This window comes from Pyxicephalus adspersus, chromosome 3 (assembly GCF_032062135.1).
Source record: "Pyxicephalus adspersus chromosome 3, UCB_Pads_2.0, whole genome shotgun sequence".
NCBI classification, from domain to species: Eukaryota; Metazoa; Chordata; class Amphibia; order Anura; family Pyxicephalidae; genus Pyxicephalus; species Pyxicephalus adspersus.
This window is the reverse complement of record NC_092860.1, coordinates 112,392,773-112,414,458: the sequence shown is the minus strand read 5'-3', so window position 1 is coordinate 112,414,458 and position 21,686 is coordinate 112,392,773. Positions and strand designations below refer to the sequence as shown.

The window sequence follows — 21,686 nt, the reverse complement described above, 5'->3', positions numbered from 1 at the left end:
GCCAGAGTGCTAACCACTGAGCCACCATGCCAGATGTAAAAGTTTGTCACCAGTTCTGTAAGATATTTTTACATCTCAGCTCTTGAGGCACACTTTACTTCAAGGTTTCTAATTTGCAGTGTGAAAGTTCAGTAGATCATAAGATTGCCAGTCTGTAAGTTGGACATGTGTGAAGGATGTGTGGAGGATGTGTTCAGCCTGCAGATAGCATTGGTCCCATTTAGTGTACTCCATGTCTTAGCTGGTCTTTTGAAAGTCCCTTTCAGAGCAGATCTTCTGTGTAAGAACACAAATATGCATCACAATGCTTCTTTTCAAGACTTTTTTTCTTTGAAAAGGGCAAATTTGAAACAAGGATGGCAAAAGAAGTAAAAGAAGCTCTCAATAGACCAACCTGTGAACAGACAAATGCATTTGGCTTCCCATGTCTTTCTTTATTAGCCATGTACCACTGACTTGCAACAGAGCTTTGTGGAGTTCTATGGGATGCATTAACCCATCATTGCACTCCCTGGAGAACAGCTTAAGTCTTGAATACCTTCAACTGGCCTATAAATAGTAATGTAGAGGCATGTTTATCAGCTACTTGGATTTTATGTTCTTTTTTTAATAGTTCCATTTTAATTAAAGTTTTTTTTTGTTTATTACGAGTAATTATTCTAGAATCTTGTATTCTTTTATCTTGTATTATTTTCATTAGCTTCTATTATTTTTTTTAAATATAATTTCCTACACAGAAAATCTTGATATAACTATAAATTAAAGTGAAAGTTTATTGTATGTATTGGGAATTTAAATGTGTTTAGATATTTTTAATCCTAAGGAAAATTTATTTGAAATTACTTTTACATTTTTTCCCTGTTTTATATCTTGATACTATTTACTGTACAGATATGTAAATACAACCTCTAGTGCTCCGCTGTCTGTTTGGGGCAGAGGTCGGCAAACTCCGGCCTTTAGGCCAGACACGGCCTAGCCGGTAGTTTGTTCAGGCCTAACGCCCGGCTAGAAACCCGTGGCAGAGCTGGAAAAAACTACCGGAGCTACGGGAGCTCTGGAGCCACATGCGGCTCTTGAGCCTCTGTGTTGTGGCTCCCTTCCCTATTTACTGCAGCCGGCGTTAACACTTCTGCCGCCGGGGTAAATAAGGAACATTCAATCTCCTCCGTATGCATTGCAGAAGAGAGGGATTTCCCTTCAGTGGTCGTTCCTGGTGGGGGCAGATCCATTAGGGCAAGATTCCGGCAAGAGTTTGGCCTAGTGTGCTCCTTCCTACCCCTGAAATGGCCTAGTGGATAAAAAAGTTTGCTGACCTCTGGTTTAGGGGAATGCTATTGGTCTTTCTGACTGTTTTTTCCCTCACATAATACCTGAACCCCTTGATGTGCAATGAAGAGATAGATGAGCAAAGTGAATTTTGTACCAACACTTAAATGATTTTATTTACAGACTGGGAAACACCTCAGAGGTTATTATTATTATTGTTAATAATAAACAGGATTTTTTTTAGAGCCATCATATTACGTAGCGCTGTACAATAAATAAGGGTTGCAAACGATAAACATATACAGACAGTAACACAGGATGAGGAGAGAACCCTGCCCTGAAGAGCTTACAATCCAGGCCAAAACCTGTTAAAACTTAAACTGCCTGGATGTAAAAAAAAAACTTTATTAGCCAGAGCAATGGAAACCAAAGTTATTTTAGGATAAAAAAAGATTAGCTTTACTAACATTTTTTCTAGGGTTTTGTTCCTATTTTGGATAGAAATAGTGTTTAGACAAAATCTTTAAATATCAAAACCAGGTAGCAAAATAAAGAAGTTTGTTAACTGCAAGCTCCGCTAAATCTTCAGTAGTACTAAAGTCAGAAAGTCCATTCAGGCTAAGAATAATTCTTACAGGTAGCTTTGGAAAATTTCTTTGCACTGCCACTTTAAATGCATCCCAAAGTTTCATATTACCATAAAAAAGGGATTGAGTGTATAAATCCCTTCAGGAATTATGGAGTAGGTAGGATTCCCGCCATATTTGCAGTTACAATATCCCCCCTAATTTTTACTGACATGACATTTTCAAAAGTTACTTGTTGGCAACTTGTTAATAAGAATTCTAATTTTCACCAATATATCCTAGTGTTGTGTTCTGGCTCTTCCACTACTACGGACAGCTGCTAGATTTGAAAGACTGTGAAATTAATGAAAATGGGAAGTTCTTATACTTCCAACAAGTTTTACGTCTGGAATGGATCAGGCTCTTATGTACTTCATTAGGAAAAAACTTTAGTGTTGAAAGCTTGAAGGACATGTCTATCTCAGATCCTTGTTTGTTGAGCTGTTTTTTACAACACGCGATGATTTTGGACACATCCCTAACATGTGCAATGCACATTTGCTTCATTTCCAAGGTCTTGTAGGGAGATCAGTTCTGCGCTCCTTATTTGGTTTTACTCCTCTAAAAGGGTATAGCTTTATACCTCCGGGGCCAATGCCAACTGTGAATTATGGTCTCATTATTCAAACAGTTAGGACCCGTTTCTACTATATGCTGTCTGTGTTCGTGTGTTAGGGTGGGCCATTTGTAATAGGCTACCCAACACAGCATGCTGTGCCATAAAGCATGCATGCTGCAGTTTGTTAGAAGTACAGAACATAGGAATGCAAGTCGTTCAGGGGTCTGTCAGGAAGGATCCATTAACCATATCAGGTAACTGCTGTACACATGTCAGATTCTTGCCCAAGACAAGCCTGACTGTTCATATCAGATGAGAATCATTTGACGTGTGTACCTGTGGACAGCCTTAAATTTCAATCCTGCTCCTACATTTTGGTTTAGTGAAATGCTCAGGGAGGAGTCAATCCAAAATCCTAGAATTATAAACGTCCCAGAAATACTTGTTTGTTATTTTTTGTCCGCAGATCAGCTTTAATGCCTTCTTTTTTGAGCTTCCCTTCTTCCTATTGAGTGGAAGTTGCTTTTCATTTACACCGCCCAAGTCTTTTAGCCAGTTTGCATGCTACTGTGTGAAGGTTGTAAACAACAATCTAATGTCCCACCATCTACAATTCCCACCTACCTATCCATGGACCCAGAGTGTCCTCATAATCCCACAGGTGTAAATCTGTATGACCTCACAAAAGTGTAATTCCTGATTTACTGTGTAGGTTTTATACATGCTGCGTTAAAGGAAAAATCAATTAGTGGTCTTTTTGCATTTTAAAATATTGATTTAGTAGCCCCCAATTTTACCTTCACTGCATGTAATAAATAGAATTTTGAAATAGATTCCATGCACAAAAAAATCTGAGCGCAGTAAACAATTCTATGGACCTGCAAGGTGTGATACAGTTTCATTCACATTTCTTCAAGTTTTTCATTAAATTGTTGGATTACAATAGATCCTTTTAACATACTGCTGTGTTTAAATATAGCCTTACTGAATGGTATATTAAATTATGCTCATATGATATAATCTTTAAGGTCTATATTGCATTTCCTAAACCTGTTATTATTAATAATACATGCAAATAAAATACAAAGCTTCCTGCTAACTGTTACATTGTATTTATTTGGTATATTTTTTTTTCAGGGTGTACCTCAGTTACCGTGTGCCAAAGCTTTGTACAACTATGAAGGGAAAGAGCCGGGGGATCTGAAGTTTAACAAGGGTGACATCATTGTGCTCCGCCGACAAGTTGATGAAAATTGGTACCACGGGGAAATCAATGGGGTCCATGGCTTCTTCCCAACTAACTTTGTGCAGATTATCAAGCCTTTACCTCAACCTCCGCCTCAATGCAAAGCACTTTATGACTTTGAAGTTAAAGACAAGGAAGCTGACAAGGACTGCTTGCCATTTTCAAAGGTAGGAACCACAAACCAAAGATGGGGAAATTAATTGTTTTCCAACCGTTTAATGGATAAGTGCACTTTGACATAAAATCCACCTATCCTTCCCTGTCCTAACTGATTTTCCCCACCCCAGATTTTTGCTTATATGAAATTTAAAAATGTGGTCTGTCAATTTTTTTTCGAGTTATGTGAACTAAAGCAGCGAATTTCTGGCATACCCACATTCATTTTATTTCTAATAACAATAAAACCTTAAATACATGTCTTTGGATTAGAAAATACATGGCAATAGAACTAACAAACAGACTCTAATCAACAGTCCCTATGCGTTTCGCGGTAAGCCCTACTTCTTCGGGGGCTTCTTTTAATGGTCTAATGGTCAAAATCCTGTAGTGGCACCTGCACCATCAGTTCACAAAGGTGTGACTTCTATATGCTCGTCTGCCTCTCTGCCTATGCGTCTTGTCAGCACATAAAATAATGGGTTCCTTGTATAAGGACTGCAAGAAGCAGATAGCAGCTCAAGGTTTTTTTGGGCATGACCTCAGAGCACCTTAGAGCAGAAGCTGTGGGGGATCGGTCAGGCAGAGGAGGAGCCTGTGTGTGAAGTAAAAGCCACTTTATTTTACAACCCCACTCAGACAAAGACAAGCTTTTTACCCTTGCAGGGCAGGGATATCCCTACTCCTAGGGTATGCTTTATTTTTCTTGGGCGTTTAGCTGATTCACCATTCTGAATCACATCATGGAATGTGGTATGAGGACATTTACCAGATAAAGGATTACAAGTGTAGTGCTGCTGTTACTATAAATGTATTTGTATACTTTGTGGATGTAGTATGAATGTATAAATGACTCCCCAAAAACATAAAGACCACTGCTGTCTGTACTTATGGAATTAAAATGCCTTAGGTAAGCATTTAAAGAGTGCAGTGGCCTGTCGATTGAAAGGGTCATTAAAGATCCATAAAAGCCCAGAATAATCTGACACTTGTGATCAGTTTAGTGAACTTGGAATAACCCCTACCCGGCAGGGAGAACATAGGCTTTTAAGCACTATAGTGCTAGCTTTGTTTTGTTGTTTAGATGTGTTATCTATGCAGTATTGAGATTTGTACTTCAAAGAAAAGAAGCGGATTGTTGTGTTACTTATGCAGGTTGTAGTGGTTTTCTCTCATTGATCCCAGATTTCAGCTTCTGTTACAGAATATAGTATTTAGGGCTAAATCTTTTATTCTGCTACAAAGTTTTGTCTGTCTATTCAGTAACTTTGCTGTATTCAAAACACATGAAGGGGTAAACTTGCAGAAAAATCCTCTGCATCTGACACATTTGTGAGTATTGAACCCAGAGGTCCTGCATAACAATCAGGAAGCTGAGATTTTTAGATGGAATTTTAAATAGCATCCTCTGTATTGTCAGTATAGATTTGTTTAACACAAAAAATGTTTTGAATGTAGCATAGATAAAAAAAAGTATAATGTAATGCTGGAACAGGAACTGGAGTAGATAATTTAGCATTGAATGATGAAACCGTATATGGGTTAGACATAGAAGACTTGATAATGGTATGGAAGCTTCGGTTGTGAATATTCTTTTTTTTCTGTGCTGTCTAAGGTGCTTATAAGAGATGCGCAAGCAATGGCATAGCCACTTATCAAGTGATGTAGATGTCCACTGCATGAAATAATGTCTTCAATAAGGACATTGTGTTCTTTGTTACTATCACACATCTTTATTGTTCGGTCTGTGATAATACAGGCCTGGCATTGTCAACCCTTTGCCAAATTTAAAACAGGAGAAAAACATTAATTGAATCCTACCAGCTACTAGGAATGTTAATAAAGTAATGTAATATAATTTATTTTTCAGTTTTACTTATTAAATCTTTTGTTCCCTTATGTCAGAATGAGATTCAAATCTTCTATTGTATAGCTGCGTACACACTTGCAATAATTATCATTGGAAACGAACGACCATTTGTCCTATAATTGTTAACAAAAAAAGTGCACAACGGCGCAGACAAACGAGGATTGTCGCTGGAATCGAACGACTGTCCCGACGGATCTGATTGAGCGACGATCATTTACTAACTATTGTGTGTACAGTCGTTCAGTGATCGTGGATGGTTCTGTGGTACACTTTCTCCTTTACATGTCACTTCCTGCATCGTTCAAACAATCGTATATAGCATGTTTACACTATTGGTGGATTATATTTGAATGATCGTATTGTTACAACATGTATAGATTTGTGCACAATGCGATTGTTCAAAATAATCGTGCATAATTGTTAGTTGTTCGTTTTCTAATGATAATTATTGCAAGTGTCTACCTAGCTTAACTAATGAGAACTGAAGAAGCAGCTTTAATAGGCTGTGAAACCTCTTGTCCAGGAGATTGTGGCTAACAACTACTGGATATTCAATGAGAAGTGTTCATCATGCAACACCATACAGTTATGCAGTTTCATGCATCAGTCTGCAAAATCCTTTCAAAATTAGGCCATTCAGTAGAGTTTGTAGTTCCCAGTAGCAAAGCAAGCTAAATAATACTACAGCATTGCTACTATCAGTCTATTGCCTTGTAGATAAATTGGTGTCCTGATTTAATAATCAAGTGTCCAGTTAGTCAGAAAGTTGGGTTTTCATAGCTTCTGTTCTCCATTGTTTAACGGAGGTTAGTTACAGCAGAAAATATTCATTAAGCACAGGGCTCTCCTAAAACAATTTTCCAGTTTTTGGAATTGAAATAAATGAAAACTGTGATTTTGTAGTTCTCCAACTTGTAGTAAGCAAAAGTTGTAATTGTCTTTGGAAAGGATCTTTCACAATCCTTTTCAGGACAAAAGACTAGAGAGGGGAAAACGACGGAGTGGCTGCGCTCTCTCACCCTTCACTTGTATTACGATCGCTCGCCATTCGTGGGTCCACAAGGACAAATCCTTGAACAACGTCAGGCGAGCGCTGTACACACCCCAGATTCTCGCCCAATACTAGCTCCAAGGCGATTATCGGACGAGAATCTTCTGAAGTGTGTGCATAGCCTTAGGCAGACATCCATTTTAATTCCACATGACTGAAGTAATGTAAAGTAACCAATAACAAGTAGTGGTTAAAATTTCTGTTATGCTTTCCGAGTGTAATCAGTTTGAAGCATTTTCCATAATGCCAGGACAGAAAATTAGTGGAAATTCCCCAAGAGGGACAGCAATATACACCCAATAGAAAATCTAAACCTTCTCCACACTAAAACAAATAGAAAGTTTTGGCTGACGTTCCAGTTTAAGATGAAATTTAACTGAACTCTAGGAAGAAATAAAAGATGCCAATTCATTCAGCTGAATAACTATTGACACATCACTGAATGTTTTATTATGTGAACGCAGTGTAAGTACCAGAATTTGATTTAAACTTATCTTCTAGAAGTTAATGCAGCAGGGCTGAAATGTAAAAGAGGAAGTAGCAACACAAAGCCAATAACTCAATGTACTTAGATTGTAAGCTCCTCTGGCCAGGGTCCTCTCCTCCATTTTGACATTGTTTGTATCTGTCTGTCATTTTCAATAATATTACATATTTAATGTACAGAGCGTACTATGTTGGTGCTATATAAATATTGTTTATTATTATTATTATTAATAATAATAATAATAATAATAATAAATAAAATAAAATGCTGATAGGAAAAGAAAGCAGACTGCCAGAGGAGGGATGAGCTTCACCGTGCTGCTTCTCTTTTATTATTGATTGACTGGGATGGGCCAAAGACAACCTGGGCTTGGAGGGATTGGTAAAATTTATGATGGCCAATAAACTGAGGACCTCTAATGACAGCAAAAGATACTTCAGAGAAATTCTTTAAGATTGAATGTGAATGTTTCAGCAGAATGCTGGGGTTGTTGTTTTATTCTTGTAATGGACCATTCATTTTTATGGGGCTATTTGTGGCTGGAGTTCTGCACCAAGACCTGAGTGGGGAGAAATATAAATGTACTATTCTGAAGCACTCATTTATATTCACACACAATTCTTGATTTATTAAGTTCCCATTTAATGTGTGTTGTATCACTTTCAGATTTAGGAGTCAGCTTGTAACTTTAGGCATACAGTTGCTTAAAAGATGTGCAGTTTTTCTTCATGTACTTCCATTTTTAAATGCCAAAGCAAATAGGCTTTTGTTGGCTTGTGGCAAAAGCCAAAATAGATATGGAAAAAATGCATTGGTACGTATGAAGAACATTAGGCATACATCTAATGTCCTGGGACGGAGCATTCTTGGCCTCCATGGTCTCCTCTGGGGAGGGGGGATGCTAATTATGTGACAACTTGAGTACTTAAAAGAATGGATGGAGGCCATCTGAGTTTTATAGAATGTGGGATTTGTATTTTTGTGACAGGCACACTTTAAGTTATATGTTTAACTTTCTTCTGCTTCACTGACTTTGGGATTACCACATACACACCTTTTAATTCATGGAACATGTTTTACTTTTTCCACAAATCGGAATCGATGCCTTATGAAAAAGAAATCCAGATTTAAAAATGTGGATGAAAAAATCTCGATAAAATTGTTTCCAAGAAAAACATGCAGAAGGAATGAATTAGAGCTGCCGAAAACGTATGTGAAATGGCTGTAAATTCTGCATGAATAATGTCGACTGATATGTATTCTTTATTTATTATATATAAGAACACAAGAGTTAAATTTTTATTTTTAAAAATGAATAAACAAATGACATTACAAAGACCCTTATACAGACGGCTCCATACTATATAGTTCAATGTCATTGTTCATTGGACATAAACCACCACAGCAGGATAACAATACGTGTATTTTGTAGCTACGTTTGTTGCACTGGTAATTTCCAGAGCCATTTACAGCCTCATCTCTCCAGATGAGAGTAATCATTGACACCGGAATTATCATGATGACAACATTGCCGTCTGGATAGCTGACATAATAAAAGGCACACTGTGTAAGTAGTACATAACACGCCGTGGCAGAAAAAAAGAGGATGGGACGGCCTTTCCACAAAGCTATATTTAGTTGGCACTCGGAGCTATGATCTTTGTAGTAGTCTCAGGGAGGATAATGTGATCATGGTGCCTGACTGCACAGACTGCTGCAAGAACAAACATGCTGAACTGTTCAGGATTTTCTTTGCCTCTGGCTAATACAACTTTGTCTCAACTGTGAATATAAAGCACAAAAGCTGCCGTAGCCTCCTTTTTACTCTGCCAGGGCTCACAAGGCTGCAGCATTTGCTTGTTCTACAAAACCCAGACTGCTTTATTTCCACAAGATTCAATGTCATTCTGGCTGAGTTGTAAGAAAAGCACAAGTGGAAGTCTGTAGGCTCTGAATATGATGGGAGTAAAATAAATGATATATGATGAAATTTGTTATCGGTTGCTTTATATTATGTACTTAAGCAAATAATAAATGCGCTGAGATGACATATTATTGTATCTTTATAATGTTGTATCTTTCTTACTTTATCAGTGTTTGTCCCACTCCCTCATTCACACCTATGTGTGTGTATACCCCCATCCCTAAGAACAAGACCTACAACAGCTTACAATACACTCCTGAATAATGTTTTCACATTGTCTCTCCGAATATGCTTCAGAGACCACAACATTGTTAGTTTTCCACAAATCCATACTGTTATTGTTTGTTTTCCTGTTTTCCATATGTTATTGTTTATATGAACAGCTTTTTCTAAGTATGATAGGATCTTAATGTTGCAAAACTATCGTTATGCCTCCTCTTTGGATCTGGCAGATGAGTCCTTTAATAAAGCAGGAAGAATGCTATTTTTTTCAAACAATTCTTTCCTTATTGGGATAAGCTTGTAAATCTGGTATTTTGTCATTGCTTTTCATTAAATCCAACATAAATCATTTCTAAATTTCTATATTTGATTGCCCAAAGAGGATCAGTATTGAGGGTAGAATACAAAGAACCTTGATCGGTCAGGTCAGAAAATGTAGTGCCGGTTGTGTGCGTTTTTGACATCATTCCAACTAAAGTCAATTCATTTTATGTGCAGGAAAGGTGTGATTGTAGGAACTGAATCCTTAGCAGTTGGGGAAATGTAACACTGAATATTGTCATCCATTGGTGACTATACTGTTAAGTTATCTAGATAACCTAAGTAGTCACTGGAGACGTGTTCCTTTTTGTGAAAGAACTTATGGGCAGCATGGTGCCTCAGAGGTTAGCACTCTGGCCTTTGCAGCTCTAGGTCTCAAATGTCAGCCAAGACACTATCTGCATGGAGTTTGCTGGTTCTCCCCATGTTTTTGTGGGTTTCCTCCGGGTACTCTGGTTTCCTCTCATATTCCAAAAACATGCAGTTAGGTTAATTGGCAAACATTGACCTTGGACTCTGTTAAAGACATATGACTGAAGTAGGGACATTGTGATTGTGAGTCCCTTTGAAGGACTGCTAGTGACATGACTACGGACTTTGTACAGTGCTGCATATTATGATGGTGCTATATAAATACTGTGTATTAATAATATTATTATTGGTTCATAAAGTCCCATAATTTTCAGATGTGCTACATACAATCCTATCTGCCCCAATGTTTATATGACCTGATGAGGGTTGCAGTAGTAGCTACAATGCATTGATGACTGCAGACCACAAGTGAAATATAATCTCCAGTATTGAAGTTAGATGTGCACACTTGTCCCTCTACAGTTTTTTTGGGCACACAGCTTTGTGGTGATGTTCCAATCTGGAATAAAGTTTAACATACTTGTGAAATTTCATTGATATGAGCTGATCTTTGTGGCCGTATACCTGGGACATCCCACAGAACTTGCGTTTTGTAGATGTTCTAACTCTACCCATCTAACCATTACCAATTGGCCTTATACCAGACTATTTTATATCATCTGCCATACCTGACTGTTTACATGCTGCCTAATATGTCTCAATTGTTTAAATGTATGTTGTAATGAGATAATCAATGTTATTTACTTTCTATGTCAGTGGTGTTTAATGTTTTACCTGCACGGTGTATGCAGGTCTGTCTTTCTGTCTAGTTAGTTCCTAATGCTGTGGATGATTCTCAGACAAATGTCACAATTCCTAATGTTATATTTGTTGTAAGCCAATGACTCAAGAAACATTAAAATAAGGTGTCAACGTCACAGCCAAGCAACAGTCAACAGTGCTATTTCATGATTCTGTCCAGGTTTTCTTTAAGTAATACAATGTACTAATTAGTAGAAAAAAGAATTGTCATTTGATAAAATATCTTTCTCTATTAGTAGGACCCAATATGTGCAGACTTATGAATAGTTGTATGTTTTAATGCAAGAATAGCTGTTCACCTAGGTTGAGCTTAATACCGTGTATACTTTACAGGCAAAGCAAAAGCTTTGTGAGATTTTCACTTTCAGCATTTTTTTTGCACCCATGCACAAATTTTTTTTATGGGTCTATTCAAAATGCTTAACCTGTAAAAAATGAGAAGTCGGTGATGAAAACTGCATACTAGAACACATGTGAACGTCATTATAGGTAGATAAGTTAGTGTATTCCTGTGTATTAATTTATATTGTTGTACAGCTGTGGGAAGAGCCCCATAGATTGTACTATGGAATGAAGTCAGTGATGGCAGACTGCTGAGATAATTCTTACTTGTCTTTTCAGGATGACATTCTCACGGTGATCCGCAGAGTGGATGAAAACTGGGCAGAAGGAATGCTTGGAGACAAAATAGGAATATTCCCTATTTCCTATGTGGAGGTAAATAATATACCCCTGATAATAGATACATTTACTTGGTTTTCTTAGAATGATCCCATAAACTATATTTCCTTGCTGCGCTAAACCTGAGCGTGACCTTTTCCCCATCCCGCTAGCTTTGGCTACATTAATAAGCCACATGTGTTGCCTTGTCTGCATCATTCATAGAGTATGTTCAAGTCATTGTCAGTTACTAGTTGATGGTTACCACAATCATAGCAGAGAATGAATTCTGCTACATTGACATCAAAAAAGCATTTTAAAACTGAAGTTTATTGTTCCTCCAGCTCTGCTTAGTGTTTTCTTTATTTTGGCTGCCATAGATAATAGGTATTTTCATCTGTTAGTTACTATGCTGGCATGTTTTATGATATGTGAAGATGATTAATTGGCAAAGTTTGTGCAGGATAAATAAGTGAAACTATTTGCTAGAGTCATTATTCCCTCATTAAGGTGCCCTTAGGTCAAGATGTTTTTTAATCTGAGTCAGAGTCTTCAGTCTGAAAAATTCCTAAATGATGTCAGCGTTTTAAAACGGATCATTTTGTGTTCGGTGTTGCATGGATCTGACTGCTTTTTAGACTGCTTTTCTATTACATCTGCTTTTCCGAAATTACATTTACTAACTTAGAACCATTAGGTCAGTGGTACATATAAGCTATGTATACAACTCAGATGATTCTCGTCAGATTATCACCTAGCATTGGACGAGAATCTGATTTGTGTACAGCGGCCGCCCGAAGTTGTTCATGAATCCGTCATGAGAGATCCATAAACGACTACAATACAAGTGGAGGGGAGAGAGCTCAGCGGGTTTCATTCATTTCCCCCCCTCCTCTCTCCATGGAGCAGAATGGCGCTGTATGTAAAAGATCCTTTCCAACAACAAAAGTCCAACGTGTTTACCCACACCTGTCCTTTTCACTAGTAAGTCAGAATAAGCCTGAAAATGTATTCAGCCTATTGTTACAGTTCTGTGATTTAATTAACAGGATCCATACCTGCTTCATGCCTCTGCCAACCCCCAAGGGATATGTATCATATCTCTGTAATACATGCACAATATTGTTTTGCACAGGAAACACTTTCATTGGTACATTTAGAAAATGTCAAGCATTTACTATAATTTCAAGCATTTACTCTGTATGTTCTGTGAAAAAGAAGCTAGTGCTTTGGGTTGTAGATAATGCCGGAACCCCCAACAAACCATACTATGCATTTTTGTAGACAGCAGTTTTTATTCTTAGTAATAAAGAGGGGAGTTAGGTTTTATATTCTCTGGAGTAACATAAACCGTGTGCATATCGCCAAACCAACCAACAAGGGACTCCAGTACTGTTACCAAAATGTAAGATCTGGTAGAACAAAAGGCAACAAGGTTGGCTCAGAGGTTAGCAGGCCTGCCTTTTGCAGCACTAGGTCCCAGGTTTATATCTCGGCCATGGCACTATCTGCAAGGAGTTTGTATGTTCTCCCTGTGTTTGCATAGGTTTCCTCTGGGCACAATGGTTTTCTTCCTCATCCCAAACACATGGCCTTGATTATTTAAAGTTCTCCAATGCTGGTAAGAATAAACTTTCATCAGTGAAGCTCAGTAATCCAGCAAACCTGTAATGGATTTCCTAAAAGTCATTAGCCATTTGTTAGCAAATGTTTTCAATCCTGCACCAGATCCATTCCAGGTTTGCTGGATCACCCAGCTTCACTGATGAAAGTGTATTCTCTCCAGCCTTGGAGAACTTTATTAAATCAGGTTCATGCAGTTAGGGTAATTGGCTTCCCCTTAAAATTGGTCTTAGATTGTGTTAATGACAAATGACTATGGTAGGGACATTAGATTGTGAGCCCCTTTGAGGGACAGTTAGTGATATGACTATGGACATTGTAAAGCACTGCATAATTTATCTGCACTATATAAATACTGGATAATAATAAATAAACAATGAACAGTTAGGACAATAATAAATATGTTCATCGTCTGCAGTTAGGTAAACCTCCTCCCTAACTAAAGTACATGCAAACTACTTAGTCCCCTGGGATTACAAATCACAGCCTCAACAGAACACTTTTTCTACATTTCAGAGAATGTTCTCCATAGCTGAGATTGCCTTGGCAGGTGCTATAAATCACTCTGGTAAGCCAATTAGATTGATCCATTTAGTATAATTTGCAGGGCAACTGTACTTTCAGAGACTGTATTGCTGCAGCAAAATGGCACATTAAGATAATTGGAATGTTTCCGCAATAGTCTGGATGTTGCTCATTTGGGTGTTGTGCAATTCAGGCTCAACATTTAGTCATATGAGGTGTCACCTATGGCTACATTTGACTTTTTCAAAAGGTTAGGCTTTTTAAAAGGCTCTAGGCGGATTAAAGTCATTTTCCGTGTTGACTCGTAATGTTCATTTAAAGTAAGCTTGTTTACAGCATATCCGAGCAATCTGTTTTATTGGGGAGATAAATCATTCAGCGATGGCAATCTATTGTCTTACTATGGCTGTTTCTATGCCAGGTGTGTTAGACATCTGACAAAAGGTGTCAGATGTCTAGTCACTTAGATTTGTACAGTGGGCACAAGAACCATCATGCCATGGAAGCATGAATACTGATCGGAGTCCCTCTTTTTGTTGGGGTGTTTTTATTGCACATTGTAAAACATATGCATAAGCAGAATCTATTGAAGGCCTAAATTGGCTTCGTAGCTCAGAAAGCATTTTCCCCATAAGTGCTCCATTTCAACATGAATGTAGAAACGTTGTCGCATTCATCACTTTTCTTGTTAAAGCAGCCAGTATTGTTTATTGGATGAGTGCTTTTCTAATAGTAAAACATTTATAATTGTTTAATAGGAACACTGATTGAGATGTGGTTTTTTAAAATGACAGATATACTATTATTACTGTAGGGAACTAATTTATGCATTAATAATATAATCCGGTTAAATGCACAGTTTCCTAGCAGTAGTCCTTAGTAGAACAGCATTGTTGTACTGATTTAAAAGAAAAGGAGGAAGAACAAAATGATGAGGAAGTTAACAATTAAATTGATAATATAGAGTATCAAAGGTCTTGGATAATATTTTATCTGACCAAAACTTTTGCTGTCAAATCGAGTTAATTGTCTCTCTTTTTAATTAATGCTTTTGGCTGATAATTTGCACTTTTTTTTATAACTCCTGTGGGCTTAACTGCAAGTGTACTAAGTGTAGCCATAGGAGCTATGACTGTGAAAGTCATGAAGTGAAAGTGTGTGCCTGTCATTATGAAGGCTGCAAGGGGAATCACACATTGGAAACTGCTCCCAGCATTACACTTCAAATGGGCACACAGAAATCAGACAACATAGAATAACTGACTGCACATGATGGCTAAAATATTTCAACAAAACAATGAATAATTTAGAATTCTCTAATAAAATCATGCATTGCACTTGTATGCTACTTACCAAGCAATATGGAGGAATCTGGTAAGGTGGTGAGGTTGTGACTTTTCTGCATGAGGATACATAATGGTCAGTGCTGAAGTGACACAGTGGGGATAATTCGGCAGTTCCAGCAGTGAACACTCATCTCCAAGCCACAGGCCTCTTCTGTGCGTTCCAATAAAAGTTCAAGGCTGCGGCTTGGAGACCAAATGAAAATAAAATTAAAATACAAAACATTTTCTTTTTACTTTGAAATGCAAAGTCACCCTATATTTATTCTTCAGTGTCAGCCAGAATCTAGGCTGTTTTTTTTTGTTTGCTTACTATGTACAAAATGAATTAGTTAAATCATATAAAATACCATTTAAGTATATTTATCTTTATTTGGTTCATGCTTAGATAGATGTAAGTGAGGAAACTTTGCTGGCATCATATTGTCCTATTTTCAGATCTTGCACACATCCTAATTGCTATGCAATGTTGTATGGTCAACTGTATGGATCTAGGGAAACTTGTATTTTATTATTTTTAGCCAAATGTACATTTTTAATTATCTACAATTTTGCAACTAGAAAATTAATAACATTCTGATCAATTGCATTTTTTAGCATGATAGACATGCGAAGTAGTATTCCAAGAAGCTTTAGAATGCCAGCTTCAGAGCTCTTTTCCATTCTGGTTTCAGCTCTGCTTTCTCTCCAGACAGTGGAACAACCTTCAAGCTCTGGAGTCTTGCCAACTCTAACATGCACATGATCCTTCTGTAACCAAAATTTTGTGTAATTTTACACACCAGCTTCCATACAACACTAAATTAAATATTCTTCAGATTCCCTGTCAGCAGACCATTTATTTTAACAGGTTTTTCATAGAATATATTCCTTTTAAAGTGTACAGGTATGTTATTCACCTGTTAAAGCCATGTTGGATGTGAGGTCAGAAGCCCCAACAGACTTGAACCAGGTAAAAACCAGCAATTTGTCTTCCAAACTGATGCCTCTCTTCCTACCCCTAGATGTTAGGCTACATAAACATGTCAGATGATTCTCGTCAGATCATCGCTCCAGGGCTAGTATTGGAAGAGAAACTGACGTGTGTACAGCGCTCGTCCGATGTCATTCATGGATCCTGGCGGATCCACAAATGTTTGCAATGCAAGTGAAGGGGAGAGAGCACAGCGGGGTGCTGCTCACTCGTTCTCCCCTCGCTATACAGCAGAATGGCACTGTATGTACAGCACTTGTTCATTCATCTTTCAGTTTTTTGTTGTTGGAAAGGATTGTGAAAGATCCTTTCCAACGACAATTTTGCACGTGTACATAGCCTTCCTGTGGCATACAATTGCACACTGTCACATGTGAGAACTGGGTTGTGCAGCATTTCAAGGATTATGCTAGCTGAAATATGCCTTCCCAAAAAAAAAAGCTGCAAGCCAATCACACAAGCATCAAATAAGTTTTAAGGAAAGGCATTCTGTACATAGTGTGTAGAACACCATGAGTTTGTTGTATTACAGAAAAGGGATACAGTATTTAAAATTTGACAATTTTAAAAGCTCTCTGGGTCAGTAGATTAAAATAGAAAGATCATATATTTTTTTACATAATAAACATAATAAACACAAGCTGACAAGTTCTAAGATAACATATTCTTTGTTACTTACAAGATGTTCTGAAATATCCCTTGGGGGCCACTTTCATTGTAAAACTGTATATTCTAGTGATTTTGCCATGTCTCTATCCACTCCATAGTTAACCGCAGGCATGGACAAGGGTCTGTCAGAAAACAAGGAATGAGATATATGAAATATACGAGTTTGTGTATATAAAAGTTTAACCATCAGCTTGGAGCGATGTAGTGTAGAATGAAATATGCTAACACCCTATGGCAGATTGTGCAGAAACATGTTAAAGAAGCATTTGTTATTATTTCATTCTCCAGATGAAAGACTTGTCCACTGAGCACCTTTTGTGGTAATGTTTCAATTCAGAGGTAACGTTTCTGGCAGTAAATTATGCCTTACTATACAATATCATCAGCGATATGATTGTAAAATATGACCTTGTTCATTTGTAAACACAGCTCATTCAGACATCTGGACAGAGACTTCGCTTGCAGCAGGTTGAACACATGGAGTGAGAATAATTCCTCTATCCAAAGCTTTTCCACCTCTTTAATAGTTTGTAGAGCCAAAATAAACTGAAAGTATTATTACTTGTATTAGGAAAGTAATTGCCCTAATAAAACTTGTAGGAATGAAGTAAGTGGGAATTGAAAAAAAAAAACCTTATTACCTGGGAAACCTTGGCAAACACACGTTATCCTTTTTCATTGTTTTTGCAGGTCCCTCATGACAGCAACTCATTTTGGTGGCTAAGAGCGGATTAGTTCAACAGCAGTAAAGTAGAATGATTTATTTGATGTGTCCAAGATCTCTTCTGTTCCTGAGAACATAAGACCATTGCCACACTTTTATTTAGGAAAAAGTGCATTAGGTGTTCAGTGTCTATATGTCAATAAAGGCATCTAGGGATGTGGGGAGATTTATGACTTTAACACAGGAAAAAGAAGATATTGCTCATGATGACCAATCCATTTAGCTATCTAGTCTTTATTGCTGGTTAGCAATGTAAAACTTAACAACCGGCATATAACAAAGGCAGATATGTATTCATTAATACATAGTTTTATTTAAAATAAAAAAAATGCCCAGTTTTGTCTTGATATCAGCCTCATACTTTGGAGAAGGTCACAAAGACAACCAATCAGGTGTGTGATAACTTGAAAAATAATATGTTTGGAGCGCCGACCTCATCTGCATGCTGATTCTCTCTCACTGTCAGCAGGCTGGGGGGATAAGCGAGGAGAGACCACTGTTTGCCTTCTTAAAGTCTATATTTGTAAAGAGTGGAGCCATCTACCTGGCTTTTTACATTTCAGAAACAGATAAAAAAAAATACGGCCTCTGATAATCTTTGTATTGTTATCTTTGTATTTAGGCGACTGGACCTGGAACTTTTAAAGTTTGATCAAATTTTATTTTCCAACATCATCCCTTTGCCAATTGATTGAAGGTCAACCAATAGAAACAAAATAAAATAAAACCTGACACTTAAAAGTGACAAAGTCATTGGAAGGTGATAGGGTCACAACATCTATCAAAAGTCTTCTTTAAAGTAGTGACATGAGAAGGGGAGCAATAAAGAACTATCCTACTCCCAAGTGCTGTTAGGTAGGTCAGCGATGAGACTGGCATCAATGCTTAACGATTGGTATATCCTAATTCTGTTTCTTTAGCTAAAAAGCTCTCTCATTTTAAATTTGTTTAAAAGTGCAGAATCCATCAGTGTGCCTGCATCTCTGTGCTGATGTCCATTATGTCATTGGCTGTTCAGAAAAAAATGATAAGGCCTAGGTCCTGACCCAAGAGCTTGGCAAGCATGGGCAAACTACGCCCTGCGGGCTGTATACGGCCCAATATGGTTGTTTCTCTGGCCCTTTGGGTGTTCCACGGTTCTGGCCGGTGCCACCCTGGGCAGGGTCAGGAGAAGGACCCTGCTGGGGGGGCACACTGGCCAGAGCCATGGAACACGTTCCCTGTTGGTAGCCTGGCTCGTGGAGGTGGGCCGGCTGTGTCCCTGCACACAACCTGCCCACTCTCACATCTAGGGCTCAGATCTGCAATGGAAGACGTCGCTTTCAGTGCCGTCATGATGGCATTACCCTGCCTACTCTACCATCGCCCCTCCCCTTTCAAATTTTATATTGTGGCCCCTGACTGAAAAAGTTTGCCCACCGACTGCCCAAGAGTGTCAGATTTTATGGAGATATCCTAATGTATTTCAATGCAGACAGGAGTATCTGCTAGTTCGGATTCTGCCAATTCTGCTTCCCTTCACTTAGACTTCGCTTTATGCAAATCAATTGTCTGCAGCTTTTTATGGCATATTAAAATAAAGGCTGCGTGGCACATAAGTTGGCATTTAAACCCATATGTGTGACAGCTTCATTTGCTTCATTCTGCATGTGTCTAAAGAACATCAAGGAATAGCAAAAGAGTAGCCAAAAAAACCTTAAAGTAAAAGTGATTGTAAAAGCCTGAAAGATTTTTTTTCAAAATGAATAATTTGTGTTTGAGTTTATTCAATACCATAGACATATTGGGGTTCAATATGCCAGACAAATGTGTGGGTAATGTTTAGCTTGCAGTGTTTTTTTATCACAGTGGTCTATCCCTAATCCTTCTTCTTTATTCCACTTTTAATTAAATAACCCTGGGCATCTTGGTATTTGTACATGTAAGTGTGTCTAATTAAACAGATAAGAAGACATCTGTTTTCATTTTGTAGCCATCCCCCTTGCCTGTCTGGCAGAAGGAAATGCCATTCTTGCATTGATCCCATGGGTACAGAAATACCTTTCTTTGCCCAGCAATCAGCAGGCAAATCTTTTTCCCTGTAATATTTTCAGGAGATAAACAAATGTCTTAATTAAGTGGAAAATCAAGCCTGGAGGAAAGCTGACAAAACTCAGAGGTAATCCTCTGTGCTCTCCTTAATTGGTGTGGCCAGGACGCCAGATATATTAAGATAGCTGTACAGATTTAGGATGTATTGGAATCAAATGCCTCCTTTGTTTCACCAGCCTATTTGTTGATACTAATCCTTTGTCATGATAGAGAATTAGTGTATAACTAGATAAGAGACTGTCACCATAATGACTTTTGGAAAGGTTTATTGTATTTAGTTTACATGTTATTTTTTTTATAGCTGGGTTCAATCATGTTTTTTTTTGTCATCTTGTAAAAATTATTGTTTTATACAGGCTGCTTCCATGACCCTGACTTGGCAGAAAAGTCTTTACCTTATAAAGGGGGAGCCCAGCACTAGCTGCTAACTTTTTGCTAACTGGAAATCAATATGTCATTTGTACTGAACAGGGAGATAAGGAAGGGCACTCTTCATTTATATTTTTTTTTAATCTGAATTTGCAGTTTTTAACAATAATCCAGGAAGTATTTTAACAAAACAGGGTATTTACTGCAAATATCCAAACTGTGCAGATGTACTAGCTGCAAGTTGTAAAAATAAAGTATGTGCATTATTTCAAAAATATGTTCTTACTAGTTAATTTTTACATATTAAAGAAAGTTTAAAATTTTTAAACATTAAAATATGTGCAAAACACTATAGATTCCCTTTAAAATTAAGAGCCTTTGTAATTGGAGACTGTCCCTTCATATTTATTACCATAATTTTTGAATATCACTCATTAACTCTTTTATAAAGATTGGTGTTTTTGCCATTGCATACATTCTTTGTGTGGATTGTGTTGTACCTCATTTATATACAGGTTTAGCATCATAGACTAGTATAATATAAGGAAACTAATAGTAAAAATGTTAAAGTGCTTATTGGGGATCCCAAAATGATACTCGTACTCATGGGACTTGATGTATAAGTACCAGTCTGCTGCTTGCAGGAGGGCTGACACTTTGAGGTCCTTGACAAAAAGCCACAGGTAATCTGCATTTATGTTTTATAGCATTCACTTGTGTTCTTATTACAGGTGTTTTTATGCTTCAGTGTATGATTCTAGCTGTAAACCATGTCTTTTTGTTTCAGTTTAATTCAGCAGCTAAGCAACTCATAGAGCTGGACAAGCCGTCAGGAGCAGTGGACTCTGGGGAAGGGACATCTGGAACAGCACATAGCAGCTCTTCCCAAAAGCACACAGATGCTAAAAAGAACACCAAAAAGCGTCACTCCTTCACCTCTTTCACTATGTCCAACAAGTCAGCACAGACTGTGCAGAACCGCCATTCCATGGAGATCAGCCCCCCAGTGCTCATCAGCTCCAGCAATCCCACCGCTGCCGCCAGGATAAGCGAGCTGTCCGGCTTGTCTTGTAGCGCACCTTCTCAGGTGAGGAAGAGGGCCTACAGAAATAATTCCTACTTTTTGTAAAATAAAAAATTTCCTTTGTTCTATTTAGCCATTTATCTAGGTTTTCAAGTTCAAAATGGACCTGGGTACATTAGATAGAAGATACTGGGGAATGTTCTTCTTTGGGGGGAACAGTCATGTAACAAAAAGAAACACTGGTTGTCCTCAGATCTCTAAAGAATTTATTACACTGCTGAATGTACTGGATTTGTACACTACATGGAACCCTGTAACTGTACAGTTTTGGTTAAAGAACTCTGATGTGCATTATCAAGGAAGTTGGAGTTTTCAGCGGCAATACTTCCACCATTATCTTTTGATCCAGGAGGGTGGTTTATAGCATAGGTGATCCAATGGCATTTTGGATAGGGCTTTAAGAGCTTCCGGTGACGATCCCCTGGTGCTGGGTTCCAATATATTCTACTCCCAAAATGTAGAGATCGTACCCTAAAAACACCTAGTCTTTTATTTGTTTATGTACTGCTATGGAGTTAACTTGGACTCCATAGTTAACATGGATTTTATTAGGTGTCCTATTCATTAGACTGATTTAACATGTATTGGGAATTTATTGTTTTGCAATGGGTGTAGCATGAGAATATGAAAAACAGTGAGTTGTAAAATGACAGGAGGTCTGAAGGGAAGGTATATTATGGCTGATCAATTGTCTTTATAAAAACATTACTTGTGTCAATAGGGC

The 21,686-nt window shown here is 37.8% G+C and overlaps 1 protein-coding gene across 2 annotated transcripts in view; it reads left to right on the top strand.

The window, feature by feature from the left end:
• SH3RF1 (SH3 domain containing ring finger 1) overlaps positions 1–21,686 on the top strand; it is a 94,906-nt gene that overhangs the window by 49,971 nt on the left and 23,249 nt on the right. For both annotated transcript variants that reach the window (XM_072406036.1, XM_072406035.1), the window contains exons 3-5: positions 3,589–3,864; positions 11,523–11,618; positions 20,666–20,965. In XM_072406036.1, the coding sequence (XP_072262137.1) occupies positions 3,589–3,864; positions 11,523–11,618; positions 20,666–20,965 (672 nt within the window). The remainder of the gene's footprint in view (positions 1–3,588; positions 3,865–11,522; positions 11,619–20,665; positions 20,966–21,686) is intronic.